Source organism: Macrobrachium nipponense, chromosome 24, assembly GCF_015104395.2.
Source record: "Macrobrachium nipponense isolate FS-2020 chromosome 24, ASM1510439v2, whole genome shotgun sequence".
Lineage (NCBI taxonomy): Eukaryota > Metazoa > Arthropoda > Malacostraca > Decapoda > Palaemonidae > Macrobrachium > Macrobrachium nipponense.
The window spans coordinates 76,578,914-76,598,913 of record NC_061091.1 but is presented as its reverse complement, the minus strand read 5'-3'; the positions used below and the strand labels follow the sequence as shown (position 1 = coordinate 76,598,913).

The 20,000-nt window shown below is 37.5% G+C and overlaps 1 protein-coding gene across 1 annotated transcript in view; it reads left to right on the top strand.

Annotated features, from left to right (window-relative positions):
• Nucleotides 1-20,000, top strand: part of LOC135205809 (ecdysone-induced protein 74EF-like) — a 42,020-nt gene that overhangs the window by 5,702 nt on the left and 16,318 nt on the right. Inside the window, exons 2-5 of the mRNA XM_064236966.1 lie at nucleotides 8,411-8,940; nucleotides 9,546-9,709; nucleotides 12,514-12,685; nucleotides 16,335-16,639. Of these exons, the coding sequence (XP_064093036.1) occupies nucleotides 8,411-8,940; nucleotides 9,546-9,709; nucleotides 12,514-12,685; nucleotides 16,335-16,639 (1,171 nt within the window). The remainder of the gene's footprint in view (nucleotides 1-8,410; nucleotides 8,941-9,545; nucleotides 9,710-12,513; nucleotides 12,686-16,334; nucleotides 16,640-20,000) is intronic.

Below are 20,000 nucleotides of genomic sequence, written 5' to 3'. Positions count from 1 at the left end.
TAATTATAATATAGATATATATATATATATTATATATATATATATATATATATATATAATCATAATAACTTTAACACTGTTGATTCATCTATCACAGAAGACCAAATATCCACAGCGGTGAAAGATAAGAGACAGGGTGAAGGTCCTGGCCGGTTTCGACTTTATTTCCAAGCCATTGACGAAGGACTGATTCACAGTATTAGAAGTCACAAATATATATATATATATTAGCATATATTATATATATAATATATATATGTATATTTATATATATATATATATATATATATATATAATATAAGATATATATATATATATATATATATACACACACTACAGAGATAGTATACTGACGAACATACACACAAGCGTTTGAGACTGCACATCCGATACCAACAGGCGGGTGTCAAGGTAGGAGTGGCTTTCGAAACTCATTTGGCTAAAATTCACAATATACTCGTCAATGGCTTGGGAATAAAGTCGAAACCGGTCAGGACCTACACCCTGTCTCTGATTTTTCACCTGTGGATATTTTATTTATATATATATATATACATGTATATATATATTTGTATATATATAATATATTATATATATATATATATATATTATATATATAATATATATATATATATATAATAAATATAATTAATTCAAAAGTAATATTGAATAAATACGTAAAAGACAATCCGTATAAAGTAACCGTTACGATCTCGAGTTGACGCTATGTGAGATGATAAAGTGAACCTCACATCATCAATTACAGTCTTCAGAGTTAAGCATCGTCGTATTTTTATACAGGTAGGGGGCTGGGGAGTAAGTTACAGGGTTGTGATGTAATACATTCGTCTTTCATGTTGATTCATTGCTGCTTGCAACAAAGTGCAAGGACTTGGTGCGCGTTTCGCTAAGGAACATGAGAGAGAGAGAGAGGAAGGAGAGAGAGAGAGGAGAGAGACGAGAGAGAGAGAGAGAGAGAGATTTTTTCTTTTGTTTAGACTGAAAGCACCGTTAAGTTGCTTTAAGAACGTTACCCCCTGCTTTGATGGGGACCCGAACAACAGGATAATGTGGTCCACACACATATTTATAGTATATAAATTATTCATATTATATATACACATTACTATTATTAACATCCCCATGAATATAAATGAAACTATATACATTATATGCAAATGAGTGTAATATATACATATATATATATATATATATATATATATATATATATATATATATATATATAAACAAGTATTGTTAAATAGTTTTCTTATTAGTGTGTGTTCTCGTGACATAAGCATTTTGATGTATCCATCTTTATACAAACATACGAAAATAAAATTCATAATACTTATTCTATCGACAATATATCTATTTTCTACAAGACAGACAGAGAGAGAGAAGAGAGAGAGAGAGAGAGAGAGAGAGAGAGAGAGTTGTCTAAAGACCGAGTCTTTTCAGCGTTTGTACGCTTTTGTCAAAGCACAATAATGGTCGTATGTACAAAAACGACTGAACAGTTTACATAAAAACAAAGTAATGACGATGAAATATACAATGGCAGATGAATTATAGGTAAACGAAATAAATACTGAGAAAGACAAGGCAGGAATAACCAAAGGCAAATGCGGAAGTAATTCTTTAAGAGATGAGATCTAAATCTCTCTAACAAATCATCGTATTTTAGAGCCAACGATAAATGTAAAAGAGTTGTGAAAGTTTCCAAAAATCCCAGTGGAAAAAACTAACCTACATTTAGTGTCTGAAAGTCGAAAAACAACAACAAAAAATGAAAAAAAAAGATAAAAACCAATAGTCCAAATAGAGGGTTTTCCGTCTAGCGACCTTTGGCATTAATTTGAGTGACTTGCCAAATCTCGCCATTTAACACAATAAGAATTTCCGTTAACGACAGGGAATAAATTTCTCTTTATCGGATTTCATTTTTAGGGGCACGGCTGCCCACCGAAACTTGACCCCTTTTAGAGATGGCGGATTGAAAAAGAGACTGGTTTAATGATTCACGGAAGGGAATTCCACATACAGGAAGGGAAGGCCGTGAGACATTGCACAAACCGGTTGACTGACGCTCGTGTTTGTAACTCATGAAGTCTAACGGAGTTTAGTTTATTTGCTTCGCTTAAGGAAGCATCTAACCCCTCGTTATGTACTTTTCATTACCAGTATTTAGTTTTTTTCCAACCTTTTCCATTCTAATATATCCATAGATTGTTCTATAAATGTGTACACATTACGAGTAATAATTAATCACAATCATACGCGTCCTTTAAGAATGTCCAACGTTTGTAAATAATAATAATAATAATTATAATAAACTAAGCATTAAATTCACCACCAGCGCAACAATACAAAACAGCGTCAGGGGCCAGGTCACGACACACATTCGTCAGCCACCGGTAGCCTTCCTTGTCGCGACATCGCAGTAATAGTGCTAGGAAGATAATAATAACAATAATAAGTAGGAGAGAGAGGGGGAGGCGGGAGACCTTCCTGCTTCTGTAAGGAAGAAAAGTAATTTGAAAAGAGGAAACATTGAAACAAAAAGTGAAATTGAAATGTTAAGGCTGCTGTAAGGAAGAATGATGATTATTCTTTTGTAACGAACTCATCACATTAGTACAGTCTATTAGAGTAGCCTGATAACTACCCAGATAGATAGATGGATGGATGGAATTTAGGCAAAAGCCCAAGCGTTGGGACCTATGAGGTCATTCAGCGAAGAAATGGAAATTGACAGTACAAGGTTTGGAGCTGCACCATGAATCAAATATTAGGAGAGAGTGGAAAGTATGATGGAAGAAAGAGAATATGAAAGGAGTTACAGTAAAATGAACGAAAGGGGGTTGCAGCTAGGGGACGAAGGGACACTGCAAAAAATCCTTAAGCGAATGACTACAGTGCACCGCATTAGGTGCACTGACGTCAATACCCACCCACGGGGTACCCAAATAGGCAGAGAGATAATAATTTAGGAAAAAGTACATCAAATAAACGGAAAAATAACGGAATGCATCAAACAGATTCATAATCACATGCATACATAGTAAACTATAACACACAAATAGCTAAACAGTAAAACCTATCATTTGGATAAAGAGATTTCATACTGAAATACACAAATACAAGTCAGCAGTAAAGCACAACGTATAGATAAAACAGACTGATAGATACACAGACAGCTACCATAAGAGATTCAGATAGATAGCAAGGCAAGAATTACGTAAGAGAAACAGATACGAGTAGCAAGATAACAGAATTTAGTAAACAAAACATTCTCTTATCTGAATTTTCGACAAATAGTAACAAACCCCCGACAGAGAGATAAATAGGAAGTATACTGAGTCATAAAGATAGACTGATGTATGCTGTTAGCTACAGAAAAAGAAATTTGCTCAAATAGGCAAGCAGACTAAGGCCCTATCCACACTAGCGGGCACCGCCCCGACGAGCAAACATTGTTCCCATAACCCGTTCCGCTATACTGACCGACCGACCGAGTATGGAGCCAGAACGACGCGACTGTCTGGTAACACTGCTTCAGAAGTGAGAGAAAATCTAAACTGCTGGAAGTGCCCGACGGGTATGCCCGCTAGTGTGGACAGGCCTTAACAGACTCCAAGTCATCATTCACAAAGACGTACCTACGCATAAACGGAAGTCTAGGAAAATCACGTGTTTGGGCCAGATAGATAGATTCATAACAGTCAGACGGTAAATTGAATCAGAGAGTTAGATTTATGGGAACTAGATAAAAACAAGGACGCAAAATAGCTGGATAGAATATCCAATTTAGGCTGAAGGCCAAGCGCTGGGACATATGAAGTCATTCAAACCTGGAAGGAAAATTAAGAGCAATAGGTTTAAAATGTGGAACAAAGGAAAACGCAGCAGTTACACTATGAAACAATTGGTAGAGGAGGGTGGAAAGTTAGAGGGAAGACAGAATATGAACGGAGGTTCCGTGATAGGAATGAAAGGGGTTAAATGGCTCATATTGGCTGAAAGACTATTTTGTTTGCTTGATTTTACTTTGTATGGAACCAGTGGTTATTCAGCAACGGGACCAACGGCTTTACGTGACTTCCGAGCCACGTCGAGAGTAAACTTCCATCACCAGAAATACATATCTCTCACTCCTCTATGGAATGCCCGAGAATCGAACTCGCGGCAACCGAGGTGGCACGCCAACACCATACCGACAACGCCACTGAGGCGCCGAAAGACTAGTAGGTACAAAGTCATCGTTCATCAAGACAAAAGCACAAACAGATATCTAGGAAAACCCCGTTTGTAGGCCAATCGGTCAATCCACATCCTGACCCAACATCGCGACCGCTAAATATTTTATTATCCCGGCTCAGTGACCCTTCGAGGTCTGCACTACGCGAGTAATTATGTCAGATTGCGTCCTGATTGAGTCGTAAACACACACCATCGACGCCTTACTGAGTGAGGCGTGATTTTCGCTTATACTTGGAGATTAAGCCTACAAGCTATTTTGTTGTTCTTGTTCTTGTTGGCCTGTAGGAAAGCATAAAAAGGTCTGAAAAGCTGTTTTGCGTTGAGTTAAAGATGCAGGAATTTTAGGAAAGGGTATTATGATTTAGTTATTAGAATGAAAATGTAAAATATAAATAATGTGAATGTTAAACAGTACAGAAAATTATTTCTAATATGGCGTATTTATTTTCATTTTAGTTAGTGAAACAACGATCTATTTGACTGTAGATTTTAGCACGCGTCCCGAATAAGCTGGAGGTCGGATCATGCTTTTATTTTCTCTTTTTTTTTGTGAGAGTTGGTGCACGAAGAATGAAGTGGTTCAAAGCATTGGGCGTGATGTGTTCATAACGCGTGAATAATGGAGGTGTAATTGAGATGCTTGCGATGATAATGTTAATGATATTAATGATGGCAATAATTATTCTTAGTTGAATTGCTTGACGTAAAATATGCATAGCGTGGGATTAGAAGATACGTTCATAATTACTATTATTAGCAATGCTTGACGTAACAAATGCACGTGGAATTACCCGCCTCCTCCCTTGAGAGAATTTTCTGATTCTGGGAAATCGAAAGACTATCAGATACACAATCCACCACTGGACCCCAGTAATCTTTTTTTCTTTTTTGTTATTATATATTTTCGCGTTAACGTCCCTTGTTTGAGGGTTCCTGCAAATACATTATTGTCTTTCTTTCTTAATGCCATTCGGTGGAATCTTGCTGAGCAAGTATTAGACAATTTATCTTCTAAGAGGTCCACAATAATAAAAAATGTTGCGGGTTCGTGTATAATTTAAAAACGGTGCCCAATCTACGCCCCCGGATGAAGGACTTCCTGTAACGTTGCAACAACCATTGCGAAGATCGAACAGAATTGCAGCCAGAAGGATTGATAGGGGAGAAGAAATAACCTAGTTGGAGTTAACTGCCCTCTTCTTCATCACCTGGTCCATAAACGAGCTAACGACCGGTGTCAACAATCTTCAGCGACGCTGTTTGTTTATTTATTTTCAAATTCACCTCAGTACATGTTGTGCCTCATCATTCATTTGGAATGAAGATGAACCCAGGGAAGGGTTCGAAAGCTTTGTAAAGGGTTTTTAAATTATACACGAACTCGCAACATTTTTTATTATTGTGGACCTCTTAGAACATTATACTCTCGCGATAGAGAGTGTTTCCCAAATGATATAATAAAAACACTAATTTTTTCATTCACCGTCAAACTCGCAGTTAAGTGGCGACAATTAGACGTCAATTGGCTATCACACATCTATAACGACGGGTGCTATACCGATCAAAGCAACCGTAATATAATGCCAGCTGTATTTACAAGTACATCGCTGAATTAGGTAGCAATTGCCGTAACCCACTAAATCGATTAAAATGGCCGTGAAATGACAGCCATGGAAAGCCATTGTACCCAATCAACAAGGAACGGAGGAATTCTATTGTGTGCTTTTTGTACGTGTTTTCACACAGGTCTCGCTGTTGTATGGTACTACAGGAACTCTTGTTTTGTCACGGTGGTAGAATTTATTTGCTCTCTCTCTCTCTCTCTCTCTCTCTCTCTCTCTCTCTCTCTCTCTCTCTCTCTCCTGTTTTTCTGTCTTTGTCCAGGTTCCCATACCTTGGTCACATTTTACGAAAAAATCAATAATTTAACAAAATTTATCCTGTTTCAGGCCGCTCTTAATTCTTAGCATCTCTCTCTCTCTCTCTCTCTCTCTCTCTCTCTCTCTCTCTCTCTCTCTCTCTCTCTCTCTCTCTCTCTCTCTTTTCAGTGACCTAATTTATTACCATTACCAGCAAAACCGGAAGCGCAGGTCCATTTTCTCTTGTATCGTTAAGTACTTCGCCACGTCACTGATAAATTCCTTCGCAGTCCAAACGGAACCGACATTCGTCAGCTTAATGAAGGTTGCTGCATCTAATATTCCTGTCATTCGCCACTAATTAGGCATATGTTGTTTACCTGTCATTCTCTCTAGATCTTGTGGAAGCTTCCTTTGCAAACCTAGGAACCAGCGCGCAAAACTAATCAATTAAAAAAATATGGGTTACTGTCACGGCCAATCATCCTCATTAACTAAAGAAAGCTTGTTTTGTACGACTGAACTAGCGGCAGCTGCACGACCTGGCAAGTGCAGCTGCTGTCGCCTTGACCTGGCGAGTTTTGTGCCCGTTGTAAGGGGGGCGAAAGGCTGGCATATCATCTGCTGCCATATAACATACCTGGTTGTTAACTGCACGTCAGGTGGCAGCGCCCACAGGGAGGAGAGGGCTTAGCCGGAAGGATCTTTCCGCTTTCTCTCTGACCTTCGAAATCATAAACCTGTTTTAAATATTGGATTCCTGATGACAGGCAATGTCCTGCCTGTCTCTTCTCTGTCTCTGCTGTTTTTGTATGGCCCCCTGACTTACGGAATTTTAGTTTTGTTACAAATAAGAGCTTCCCGCGCAGAGGCAATGTACAAAATAGGGTAGACTCACGCGAAAGTCTGTTCTAATTTCATTAAAAGTTCATTATTTGATAAGAAACTCCTTGAAGCAAGGAGAGGCAACAATTCACGTTAATCTGAAGAGAAAACGGGGAAAGGGAGACTGTTGTTGAAAAATAGCATACACAAATAACAGCCGAAAAGACTCCTTCCAAAAATAATCCAGGAAATTGGGGGAGTTTGTCACAGAGAGCAAAGGCTCACAGTTTTACATACAAATATTTTTCATACAAATGACTGAAATTTAACGATCCTGATTGCCAGTTTTCCTTATATCCTACCAACATTTTTTTAAATTGCCGGGTTGATTTTTTTAATGACGAATGAAAGCCATTAACATTTAAATACTTATATACAGATATATATATATTATATATATATATATATATATATATATATATATATATATATATATATATATATATATATATATATATATATATATTTCAGTCTGTATTTTAGAGATTCTGTTCCATTGTTACTAACTTAATAACCTGTTAGGATTAATGTCTCACTTTTTTTTATATATTTTATAGTGTGAATCCTTATAAATATATCTGACAGTTTTAATGTGTCCATCTAATTTTGGAAAAATATGGACAAATGTATATATATATATATTTATATTTATATATACATGTATATATATATATATATACATATATATATATATATATTCAAATTTAGATGGACACATTAAAACTGTCAGATATATTTATAAGGATTCACACTATAAAATGTAAAAAAAAGTGAGCCATTAATCCTAACAGTTATTAAATGAGCAACAATGAAAGGTCTCTAAAATACAGTCGGAAATTTTGACATGGCCGCGAAATTACTGCTTTTTAAACGAAAAGAACCACTTTGCAACCCTCACATTCTGATTGATTTTCCTCCCTTGTTGATGTTTTTCCCTTATTAAGTTTCATCTCTTACTGATTATCCTCCCTTATTGATTTTCCTCCCATATTGATTTTCATACCTTATTGCTTTTCCCCCTTATTGATTTTCCTCCCTTATTGATGTTCATACCTTACTGATTTTCCTCTCTTAATGAATTTCCTCCCTTATTGAATTTCCTCGCTTATACATTTCCCCCTTATTGATTTTCTTCCCTTATTGAATTTCCTCCCTTATTCCTTTTCCCCCTTATTGGTTTTCCTCCCTTATTCCTTTTCCCCTTATTGATTTTTCTCCCTTATTCCTTTTCCTCCTTTATTGATTTTCCTTCTACATAAATTTTCTCCCCTCATTGATTTTCCTCCGTTAATCATTGCTCCCTTATTGGTTTTCCCCTCTTATTCCCTTTTCCCCTTATTGATTTTCCTCCCTTATTGATTTTCCCCCTCACTGATTTTCCTCCCTCATTCATTTCCCTCCAGTCGTTGGGATCCTACTCATGCTGTCCGTCGCGTGCCACGCCGAGGGCGTGAAGGACTTCCTGTCGGACCTCGAGAGGAGAATAGAGGCCTTCCCTGAAGCCTCTTCTGTTGAAGAGTCGTCAAGGTCGTCCTCGATGTCGTCGTCGTCCTCCTCCTCCTCCATCTCGGCCAGGGCGCCCCAGATCACCTTCGAAGCCCCTTCCATCCTGGCGTCCCCGATAGCTTCCAACCTGGCGAAGCTCATCTCGAACGCCCTCGGCACCGGTGACGAAGGAACCAAGAAGAAGGAGGACGCTAAGGAGGAACCGAGTGCCCCTCTCGCAGAGAAAAAGGGTGAAGAAGGTGGAGAAGAAGATGAAGAAGAAGAAGAAGAGAGCGTCCAGGAGGGTGACAGCGACGTGACCACGCCCATCGATGTCAGATTAGACAGCGGCGAAGAGGCTTCTTCCGTCAATCAGAATGCGACAGCCAAGAATTCCTCGCGTACCGACGGCGACAAATTGGATTATGTGCCAGCGTCTGCCGAACAGGTATTGCTGACTTTGGCTCTTGTTTTGGGATATACACACACACACACACACACACACACACATATATATATATAATATATATATATCTATATATCAAAATTTATGACTGAAGGAGTTTTGCTTCATGAATTTCACTCTTGTTGAAGATTGCACTTAAATTTATTGTCGTTCGGAAAATCCACTAAAAAGAGACAAATTGTTTAAAAATCATTATTTTCTTTCCAGGCAGCTTTACCTGAGAACAATGTATCATTATTATTATTATTATTATTATTATTATATTATTATTATTATTATTATTTATTATTATTATTATTATTATTATATCTTACCCGTCTGTTCTAATTTCAGGAGTTTTGACTCATATATTACCGGCTTGAAATTTATTCTGAGTAACTTCACAATAATGCCCTATAGTAATTCTAAACAAAACAATAACATCTCGGCACAAGCTTCATTTCAGTGGCAACCTTATCGAATCCAGGAGAACACGAGAATTGACTTATCTGGAACAAATCTTATGTAAATATATATATCTTACTCCGTCGCAAATCGCCCAAAGAAAACCTAATTTCACTCCATCATCCTTCCCATTTCGTTTCCAGTTCGGAGAACTAGGCACTGGGTCGAAGCTGATGGAGTACCTTCCAGACTTCTCGCAGATGTCCATCGAGACGAACGACCTGGCTGGAATCGCCGGGGTCGGACTGGCCGGGCTGATGGCCATGACGGCCATATTCGCAGTTCCGGTGGCTCCCGTCATTCTCAGGTAATTGCTCGTGGTGGACTGTCATTACGGTGGCCCTGGAGGAGCGTTTGCCGGTAATTCCAGTGGCTGATTGTAATGGTAATGGGTTGAAGGATCCTCCTATAGTCCCTAATGACGCTCGCTCCGCGAGTATTAGCGAGTTACTCGCTTTTCACAGCATCAGATTCTACATTCTGTTGTGATATCACGTTGTTTGAGTGAGACTTTTGCCTTGTAGTGAACATGTCACTGTCTTGCATTCACTGCTGGTCACTATTCCAAGCACTGATAAGTCTCATTTCTTGGCTTACTTCATTATTAAAGACACTGCGATGTAAGTGAACATCACGGTAGCCTCCCACATCCAAGTTTTGATCAAATCCAGCGTTGCTTAACGTAGACATAAATACTTAAACTAATCGCTCTATATCTTCGTCAACGTAACGAATAATCTTACACTTGATACATAAACAAAAAGATGCGAACCTACCTAGCATTTTGAACAGCAAACAAAACCGACAAATGACCTTGAAGTGAGGGTGTCATCAATAAAAGAAAAAAATATATAAAGAAAATAGCCGTCTGGTGGGTTGAAACTGCTCTCAACTTCCGGTTGAAATCGTGTCACGCAGTGCAAGGTAACTGTTCGTGAATTGCTGGTTTTATTTATTTATTTATTCAAATATTTATTTATCATCATAAAGGCGGCAAAAACCATAAAGAGGTCGTTTTTAATTTTTGGGAAGTCAAGTGCATTTTCGAAATGAGTTATGCATTTAAAAAAGTATCCTACGCGCATTTGTGAAGACTGGAAATGACTAACTTTATTTTTCATCTTGTATCATATCGGAGAGTTTGGATGACAAGGAAATACGCCCTCAACAGTAGCAATGCTGACAGTGAAATAGGCCATGTGATATCATTTAATATTCCAACTACTTTGAAGATACAAATCCTATTTAGTCTATTCATTACAATGAGAATACTGCCACGTTGATATGAGTGTATCAATTTTGCGTATTTACATAACTGTGCTTGTATACTTCTTAATTCTATGCAATATGCGTTCAATACATGGATGTGCGTGAATGTGCACAACACAAATATAATCATACACACACACACACACACACACACACACACACACACACACACACACACACACACATATATATAGATATATATATATAATATATATTATATATATATATATATGTATATATATATTATATATATATATATATATGCTGTATATAATGTTTAAAAAATCACAGTAGATGCACGTGACTTCATTAAATAAGGGTGTGTGCGCGCGCAAATATGCTGGGCACATTCGCTACAGCAATTTAAAAACAACGACCAAATAGAGTCATCGAGTTTTTTTTATAGTCGCATTCGTTTTTATAGATTGCTAGACCAGTGGGCGGATCATCCAAATTCCCCGTCTAGCCCAGGACTGGAGAGAGAGAGAGAGAGAGAGAGAGAGAGAGAGAGAGAGAGAGAGACGAGAAGAGAGAGAAGAGAGAGAGAGAGAGAGAGAATAAGGAGGAATGAATTGGAGTCATTCTGCCTTTAAAAGAATGAGAAGTTGTGAAAGTCAGGAAAAACAGAAGATGGAACAAAATTCGAAGGCTTTTCGATAAAGGTAAAGAACATCAAAATCCAGTGATGGCTGATTCCCACAGGGTAAACGTGGAAAGGGGTGGCCTCAAAGGTGTTACACCTTTGGGCTCAATGGAAGTGTGGCCAAAGTGGAACACACTGAAATTGACACACACACACAAACCATCGAAGTCACAGCAACATACTTTCCTAAGTATAAAACCCCCGGTCTTTGTTTAGCCTAATAACCTTGTTTGCTCGTCTGCACAACCCTTTCAGGTGCATGCGCGTGTCCACTGCGCATGGTGGAATATGCAGGCAATATAAACTAGCCTCCCCCCCAAAAAAAAAAGAAAAGAAAGAAAAATAAATAAAAATAAAACTGGAAATGAGAAGGAGGGCATATAGATTCTGAATGTATTAGAGAACTAAACAGATATAAAGATGTCGGAAAAATGAAATATCAAATTGAGAATGTCAGTAATGATAATAACTGCAATAACAATTACATTAAGCCTCCTCATTCCTGAAAGATTAAATTCTTAGAATCTTCGAGAACTTAGTACTCTGATGTGAGCGGCAAAGGGACACTAGGAACTGTCTACGAAGTCAACATGATGAGTGTATCCTTACAAAATATTAAACTTAAAATCTTGCCATACAAACTTTAGGCATCTGGTTTAAGCGGTAATGGATAATACGGTCCAAGAAGTCAGATGTAGGTCGGTGAATACGTGAAGAAGCATGAGAAAGTGCTGGCTGGCATTAGGCCGTCTCAATCAAATAGTATGGCAGAATTTCAAATATTTGATGAAGGAATAAGAGCGTGGTAATCAGACTACAAACTAATGTGAGGCTTTTGTTTGTTACGTTAATCTTACAAGTCTCTCTCTCTCTCTCTCTCTCTCTCTCTCTCTCTCTCTCTCTCACACACACACACAGAGTTATACATCATAGTCATGATGGTCTGGCTGACTTGTAAACTTTACTTAGCAGGCATGCCATCAGGCGTCACTAATTCAATTTCACTGGCTATTTTTGATACAGTTCGTTTCATTAATTGTTTATTTTACTCTAGCAGAGGACAACCATAACAATGATGTAACTACAAGGTTAAGAACATTATCCTTGATTTAACCTATAAAAAACGAACACCGATTCATAATATGTCACAAGAAAGAACTAAATTTCACATTTTCATGATCTCCCCCACTCCCTTCCAGACGAACAGGGAACAACGGATGGGCGGGGCTTCCCTCTCTGAGCGACCTCTTCAGCTGGTGGAGTACTCCAGAACCTTCGGCGGAGGCCTGGGCGGACAAGAACAACCAGGGCTACCAACACCACTACGGGTACGACTACGATGACTCGGGGATCTACACCCACAACGGCCAGGTACGAAACGACTTTACTACTATGAGATTCAGGGCCTATGTAACACTGTTTTTTGGACTTTGCTCCTTATCAAAGCATCGGATGTAGCTGAAAGTTGACATATGTATATTTAACAACCACACACAAATTTTGTCAGCATTATCAATAACCTAAACCCGATAGTTTTAATTTTTATAGAGTAAAAATTATCTAGCCGACGCCATGGCCAATGATTACGAGTCAAGAGTCGAAAAACATTCATTACGTAAGTAAGGTAAACACCGTTTGACGAAATGTTGCCCCGCCCATCCACCAGACAGAAACTCATTCACCTTGTTCCATCGGCTCTGAAACCCAAAGACTTTATGAGTGGCAGAATGATACATAGATGTGGGTGGGGTATCTGTGCTAGCGTAGCAATACTACTGTAGCAGTAGTGCCGCAACAGTAGTAAGAGCTGTAATATACATGAATTAAACGTTTAGGCCTGCTGGGATCCTTGAGGATCATTTAGCACTTCTTACAACTACTCGAGAAATTAGTTTTTATAGCCAGAAGTTAAATTCTCTAATCCAACAATGGCCATGATAGCCTTCAGTGTTATCCTGAATTATAACGAGGCCGAAGTGGGTGGAGCCTCATGAAGTCATCATTCTGACGATAATTATTGGTGAAGGTTTAAAGCCAAAATACGGTACCGGCTATTTTTTTTCTCAGTAAATAGGTAGATAGCCAATAAATAAAAATTGCTTGACATTGGATATAGCAGTTATCAAATCAAGCTTGTCTACTATGTTTTTGAAAATTACCAACTATTCCCTACATCTTGTCAATCTGATTGTGGCCTATAAAGTAGACTGTAATTTCTTAGGAAACTTATTTTGGGAGTTAGACTAATAATCGAAGTGTTTTTGTATTTATTAACATATTTTGTTGGTTTGTTCATTATGACAATTATCAGTGGAGAGGTTTCAGAGTTCATAAAGGTGTACTGCTTTGCTTGTATTTAAATTTGTATGTCATTGTTGCCAGAGGTATAGCTTCGTTACGTATAGCCAATCATCCATCGAGAAAGAGGGAAGAAATGCTGTCATAAGTTACGTAACGAGTGCGTTCGAAACCTTTTCTCTGAGTAAGTTGGCCCGTCTTCAAAAAAAGTCACTTTTACATTATAAGTATACCAAATTTATTCAACCTACGTAATGCAGAATAGTCAAAATTTATGTGTAGATATAATGTGTATTCTGAATAAGCGTTATATTTATGAAATGCATAGATAAAAAGTTATTGCGAAAAAACCGTGTTACAGAGGCCTTGAATCTCATAGTAATTGTTCACTGATTTCACTGAGGTATATGATTCTTATATTCGCATTAAACACAGATACACCAGGATATGATTCTCGTCATGGATAGGTACTGATTTACATAATCAACTGATTTTTCCCCAAGTGGGACCATTTTTTAATCACACAACTGCCTCAAGTCTCAAGGTCTAGACCTAGTATTCTTTAGTCCAATATCTGTGAGTGTATGTTTATGTAATCTATAGTACGTTAAGAAATACCTCTTAAACAATTCCTCTCAAAGCAGCATTTTCCTAATAAACAGTAATTCTTTCACAAAAACGACTTTGAAACACGAGAGACGATAACTGTCTTTGGTCACTCTGACTGCCATCTGGTCAAGCTGCCTGTCTCATCATTACCGCGTTATTTTTTTTAAAGGCGTTCTCTCCAAAGGATGTGATTCGAATTTGTCATTTTTTCCGGAATAGTTCCATTTAAACTTGGTTAACTTCAACCTGAATATAGAATAATAATAGCATTTTTACTTGTTTTAAAATGTAAACAAATATGAGATGATGACTAGCAGATTAATTTGAAATGTATCAATTCTATTGGATTGACAAGTACCGCGCAAAACAAACGTCAGTTTTTTCATTAATAAAAGACGTTAATTTATTAATATCAAAATGGTTTTAAACTTGTCAGTTCTTCCCGTAAGAGAAGTGCCACGCGAACAAAATCAACATTCGTTACTCACTTGCTGCATAACCATTAATGTTCTCTTTATAAAATGTGAATGAATTTGCGTCTGATGCTAGTAGACAAGTATTGAAATCATTAACCCTTTCGAAGAATCAAGTGCAAAGTAAAGAAAAGCGTAACATCAGCTAGAGCAAATGGTTCCCTTTTAAAAGGAAATGATACGGAATTCTGTTTATCTTTGGGCAGAAACATCGAGCTTGTAGCCCTTCTTTCAAGATGCGTTCTTTACAGAAAATGGAAATGATTGAATTCTTGCCGAAAATAAATAAAAACTTATGGTGGTGCTTTCGTCTTCTTTGGGATATCGCAAGAACTTCTCATGCATTTACACAAACCTTCTCACGCGCGATTCGATAGAAACGGAGAGCTAGGAAACCATCTGCTGTATGAGCTGCGATAAAAAACAAAAGACCTGCGGGAAAGAGAAAATAGAAAAAAACCATCTTCATTTACGGTGATTCAAGACCACAGCCCTGTAATTATGATAATCGGCTATTATCATGACTATAGTAATATGAATAAAAAGACAACAAAAATTTAGGCTAGACGGATGAAAGTTTAAAAAAATAAAAAAAAACTACATCAACAAACGCTCACAATCTATGGCTGAATAACTTTCACTGAAACTTAAATCAATGTGCTGTTAAAATCCAGAGTTCTTTTCATGACTTTGCGTTCCCGGACTCTTACAAGCTTAAATTTTAACTCCCCGTTGAGACCTGCACTTTATTTCCCATAATAAAATCTGCTTCTGTTCTATTCCAATGTCCATTTGGCTGAAGAAGAATAGGGCATTGTGTTTGGGTTCGCGCTTTTGTAACTGGACTATTATTAAATTAGAATTGAAAATAGGATTCTATTTTAACTTGGCCTGTGCAAGATATGTGCATTAAGGCTCTTCTCCTATCCGCCCCTTTACAAAGAAAAAATTTATATTAACTGACCTCTTTTTTTTTTCTGACTTATCTCACTCGGCAGGAGAAAGGCATTAGGTAGCACGTAATAATAGCTCATGCATTTGTGAAAAGTATACATATATGTAATATATATGTAGTTACAATATATATATATATATATATATATATATATATATATATATATATATATATATATATATATACATATTAGTTGAAGCCACAGGGAAAGCTCAAAATGAAACGACATAGTGCAAAATACTTTCGTGTATTTTTAACAAATCTTCGGGGCACAAAGATGTGTTAAAAACACACGAATATATTTGGCACTGTTTTTTTTTTTCAACTTTCCCAGCGGGTTCAGCTAAAAACAAAATCACGTGCTTACTTTTGCGATACCTTAATATATATATATATATATATATATATATATATATATATATATATATATATATATATATATATATATTGGAGAGAGGGAATTACCCTTCCAATTTGTCTTCATGTTTAAAACCCCAAAAAAGATAAAAAAAAAACACGCAAATAAACAATGAAAAACAAATACAAACAAATCATGTATGAATATTGTTGCTTGTGATCAAGCTGGCGTCATTCCAGCACGGGCTCTTGCTCACAGAGCAGCCAAGAATCCGTTTCAAACCACCCATCTCAAAATCCAACCCCCCGCCCCCCCTCTCGCCCACAGCAATATTACACCTACGACACAACGGGGAGCGCCAGCGACCAGGCAGCTGCCTACGCCGAAACAGACACCAACCACCTGCAGCAATACGCGGCTCCTGAAGAGGAGACCCACGAGTACTACGCGCATGCGCCGCAGACGGCATATGCCCCGCAGCCGGCGTACCAACAGCAGCAACAGCAACAGCAACAGCAACAGCAAGAGCAGCCGCAGCAGCAGCAGGCGCCCCACGAGGCATACAACGTCCGGCAGAGGAACAGGAGGCCTGCGACGAGTGTGGATGGCCATGAATACGTCACTTTGGAGCAGTGAGTTTTTTTCTCTTTTTTAAGCTTTGATTTTACTTTGGAGAGAGAGAGAGAGAGAGAGAGAGAGAGAGAGAGAGAGAGAGAGAGAGATTCCCAACCCCTTCTTACGCCAAGATGAAGGACCGGTAATAATTCTCAAATAATATAAATATCACATTTGAGCGAGAGAGAGAGAGAGAGAGAGAGAGAGAGAGAGAGAGAGAGAGCCAACCTCTCCTTTCGACGAGATATCAATACTACGAACAACAGATAGGCTAATAAATGTGCTTTACATTTTCAGTGAATTTTCTGGACAGTAAAACTTACATTTCGACAGGGATGTTGTTTTTGTCCGTCATTGTTTTGTTGTTATTTTTGCTTGTTCCTTTACTCTGGGTGTCCCATTCTATGCCCAAGTTCAGGGCAGGTTCGCAGCTGTTTTTATCTCCATTCATAAAACAACGGAATACAAATTGCAGGTGATCATCAACATTACCGTTATAATTACTATCATTATCGTCTCATCCTTCCACGGCTAGCCAGCATAACCCGATCGTAGCCAATGTCTCACTTCACGCTTTTACGAAATCGTCGAAAATAGGACTAACTTAACGACAGGGACTTCTCAAGAACACTTCGCGATCGTCCAGTGGTCAAAGTGCGTAGACACGTCTACGGAAAAAAATCGTATTAAACAGGTTTAGATGTTACCAGACAAAAGTGTCTGAGTTATTATAAACGATTGACAGCACCGTGATGTATGAATGTATATGTTGTTGAGGTTTTCTGCTCTGGGGTTCATCCAGATTCATCCATTCGAAGAGGAACTTGTCAGTGGGGATTGTACATTTTTTCTGGGGCTACCCTCTGTCATGGGAAAAAGCTTATTATTATTATTATTATTATTATTATTATTATTATTATTATTATTATTATTAATTATTATTATTATTATTATTATTATTATTCTAAATGTAAATACTATCCCATTTACCAAGCCTAAAATGATAATTAACCTTCCTAAGCAAGAATCCACAGACTAGACTGCCCATTTATTAAAAGAGAGAGAAAAAAAGAAAAAAAAAATAACGATACAGAAGCAGATTGACAAACATTTGCACTTCACAGCCAGCCATAAGGCACAGAAAACGATAAGGTTTATTTAGCAACTGGCATACCGCCATCTCCACCGCTACTTCGACTGCAAACCATCCACGTACTCCGCAAATGTCGCCATGTATTTAGCAATGCGCAACACACGCACTTTTTTCCAGCACACAATGATTCTTCAGATGCTTTCTTGGCGAGGTATCGATAATTTTGGGTCTGTTATCTAATAATAATAATAAGAATAGAAAATAATAAGATAATAAGAATAATAATAATAAATAATAAAATAATAAATTAAGGGAGAAAACAAGTGAGGTCAATGAAATAATGGGCCTAATACACACCACCAGTATCACAGAAACAAATAACTTGACATATGCAGGAGCAAGATTAGTAGCAGAACTGATGGGGATTCGAACAACAACACCACCGTCACAACCAACCCAACAGAAACCAAAACAGCAACCTCCTTGGAAAAGGCGCCTGGAAAAGCAAATCATGGTGATGAGATCTGACTTGAGTAAACTGAAAGAGATGGCAGAAAGAAAAAATGGCTAAGAAGCAAGAAAACAAGGGAGGACAATCAACGAGAAATACAAAGTACAGAGGGAGAGCTAAAGAAGGAAACTGAAGGAATGATAACAGCGGCACAAGATCAGGCCCTAAGAACCAGATATGTTCAAAGAACGATAGACGGAAATAACAACTCTCCCATATGTAGGAAGTGCAATACGAAAAATGAAACCATAAACCACATAGCAAGCGAATGCCCGGCACTTGCACAGAACCAGTACAAAAAGAGGCATGATTCAGTGGCAAAAGCCCTCCACTGGAGCCTATGCAAGAAACATCAGCTATGAAACTTCAGCTACCTTGCAGTAATAAGTGGTACGAGCACCAACCTGAGGGAGTGATAGAAAACGATCAGGCAAAGATCCTCTGGGGACTATGGTATCAGAACGGATAGGGTGATACGTGCAAACAGACCAGACGTGACGTTGATTGACAAATTCAAGGAGAAAGTATCACTCATTGATGTCGCAATACCATGGGACACCAGAGTCGAAGAGAAAGAGAGGGAAAAAGGGATAAGTATCAAGATCTGAAAATAGAAATAAGAAGGATATGGGATATGCCAGTGGAAATTGTACCCATAAACATAGGAGCACTAGGCACGATCCCAAGATCCCTGAAAAGGAATCTAGAAAAACTAGAGGCTGAAGTAGCTCCAGGACTCATGCAGAAGAGTGTGATCCTAGAAACGGCACACATAGTAAGAAAAGTGATGGACTCCTAAGGATGGCAGGATGCAAACCCCACACTATAAATACCACCCAGTCGAATTGGAGGACTGTGATAGAGCAAAAAAAAAAAAAAAAAAAAAAAAACTCAATACCCATCGATGCACATGCACACAAAAGGTCGACCTTACGATCTACTAAAAAGATCGAATAACCGACGAAAATAAATAAATAATAATGAATTAATTAATAATAATAATAATAATACAATAATAATAATAATATAATAATAATAATAATAATAATAATGATAAAAACAGTAAGCAGCATTGACAGTTGTAATATGGTACATACATAACATACATACATGCATAAACATATACATATATTATTATTAATCTTAATATTATTATATATATATATATATATTAGTATATATATAATTTGTTAATGTATATATATATATATATATAAATATAATATGCATACTATATCTTTACATATATATAATATATAAATAATAATATATATCGACGAAACATTACATATAATAATAATAATAATAATAATAATAAAATAATAATAATAATAATAATAATAATAATAATAATAATACAAAGAAAATACAAAGTACAAGAGAGGGGACTAAACAACACAATAGAAGATGTAAAACAAAGGCTTAAGGCCAAAGCACATAAGATCCAACGGTACACGAACAGGAATAAGGGATACAACAGAACAAAACTATCGGAACCAACCAGAAAAGACTATACAGCCAACTAAGAGGGGAAGACAACCACCCAGAAATTCCTGAAGCCGAACCAAGTAAGAGACTCTGGGAAAACATATGGAGCAATCCGGTATCACACAACAAACATGCAACATGGCTCCAGGAAGTAAAGGAAGAAGAAACAGGGAGAATAAAACAAAGATTCACAGAGATCACGACAGACACAGTCAGACACCAACTAAAGAAAATGCCAAACTGGAAAGCCCCAGGTCCCGATGAAGTCCATGGATACTGGCTCAAA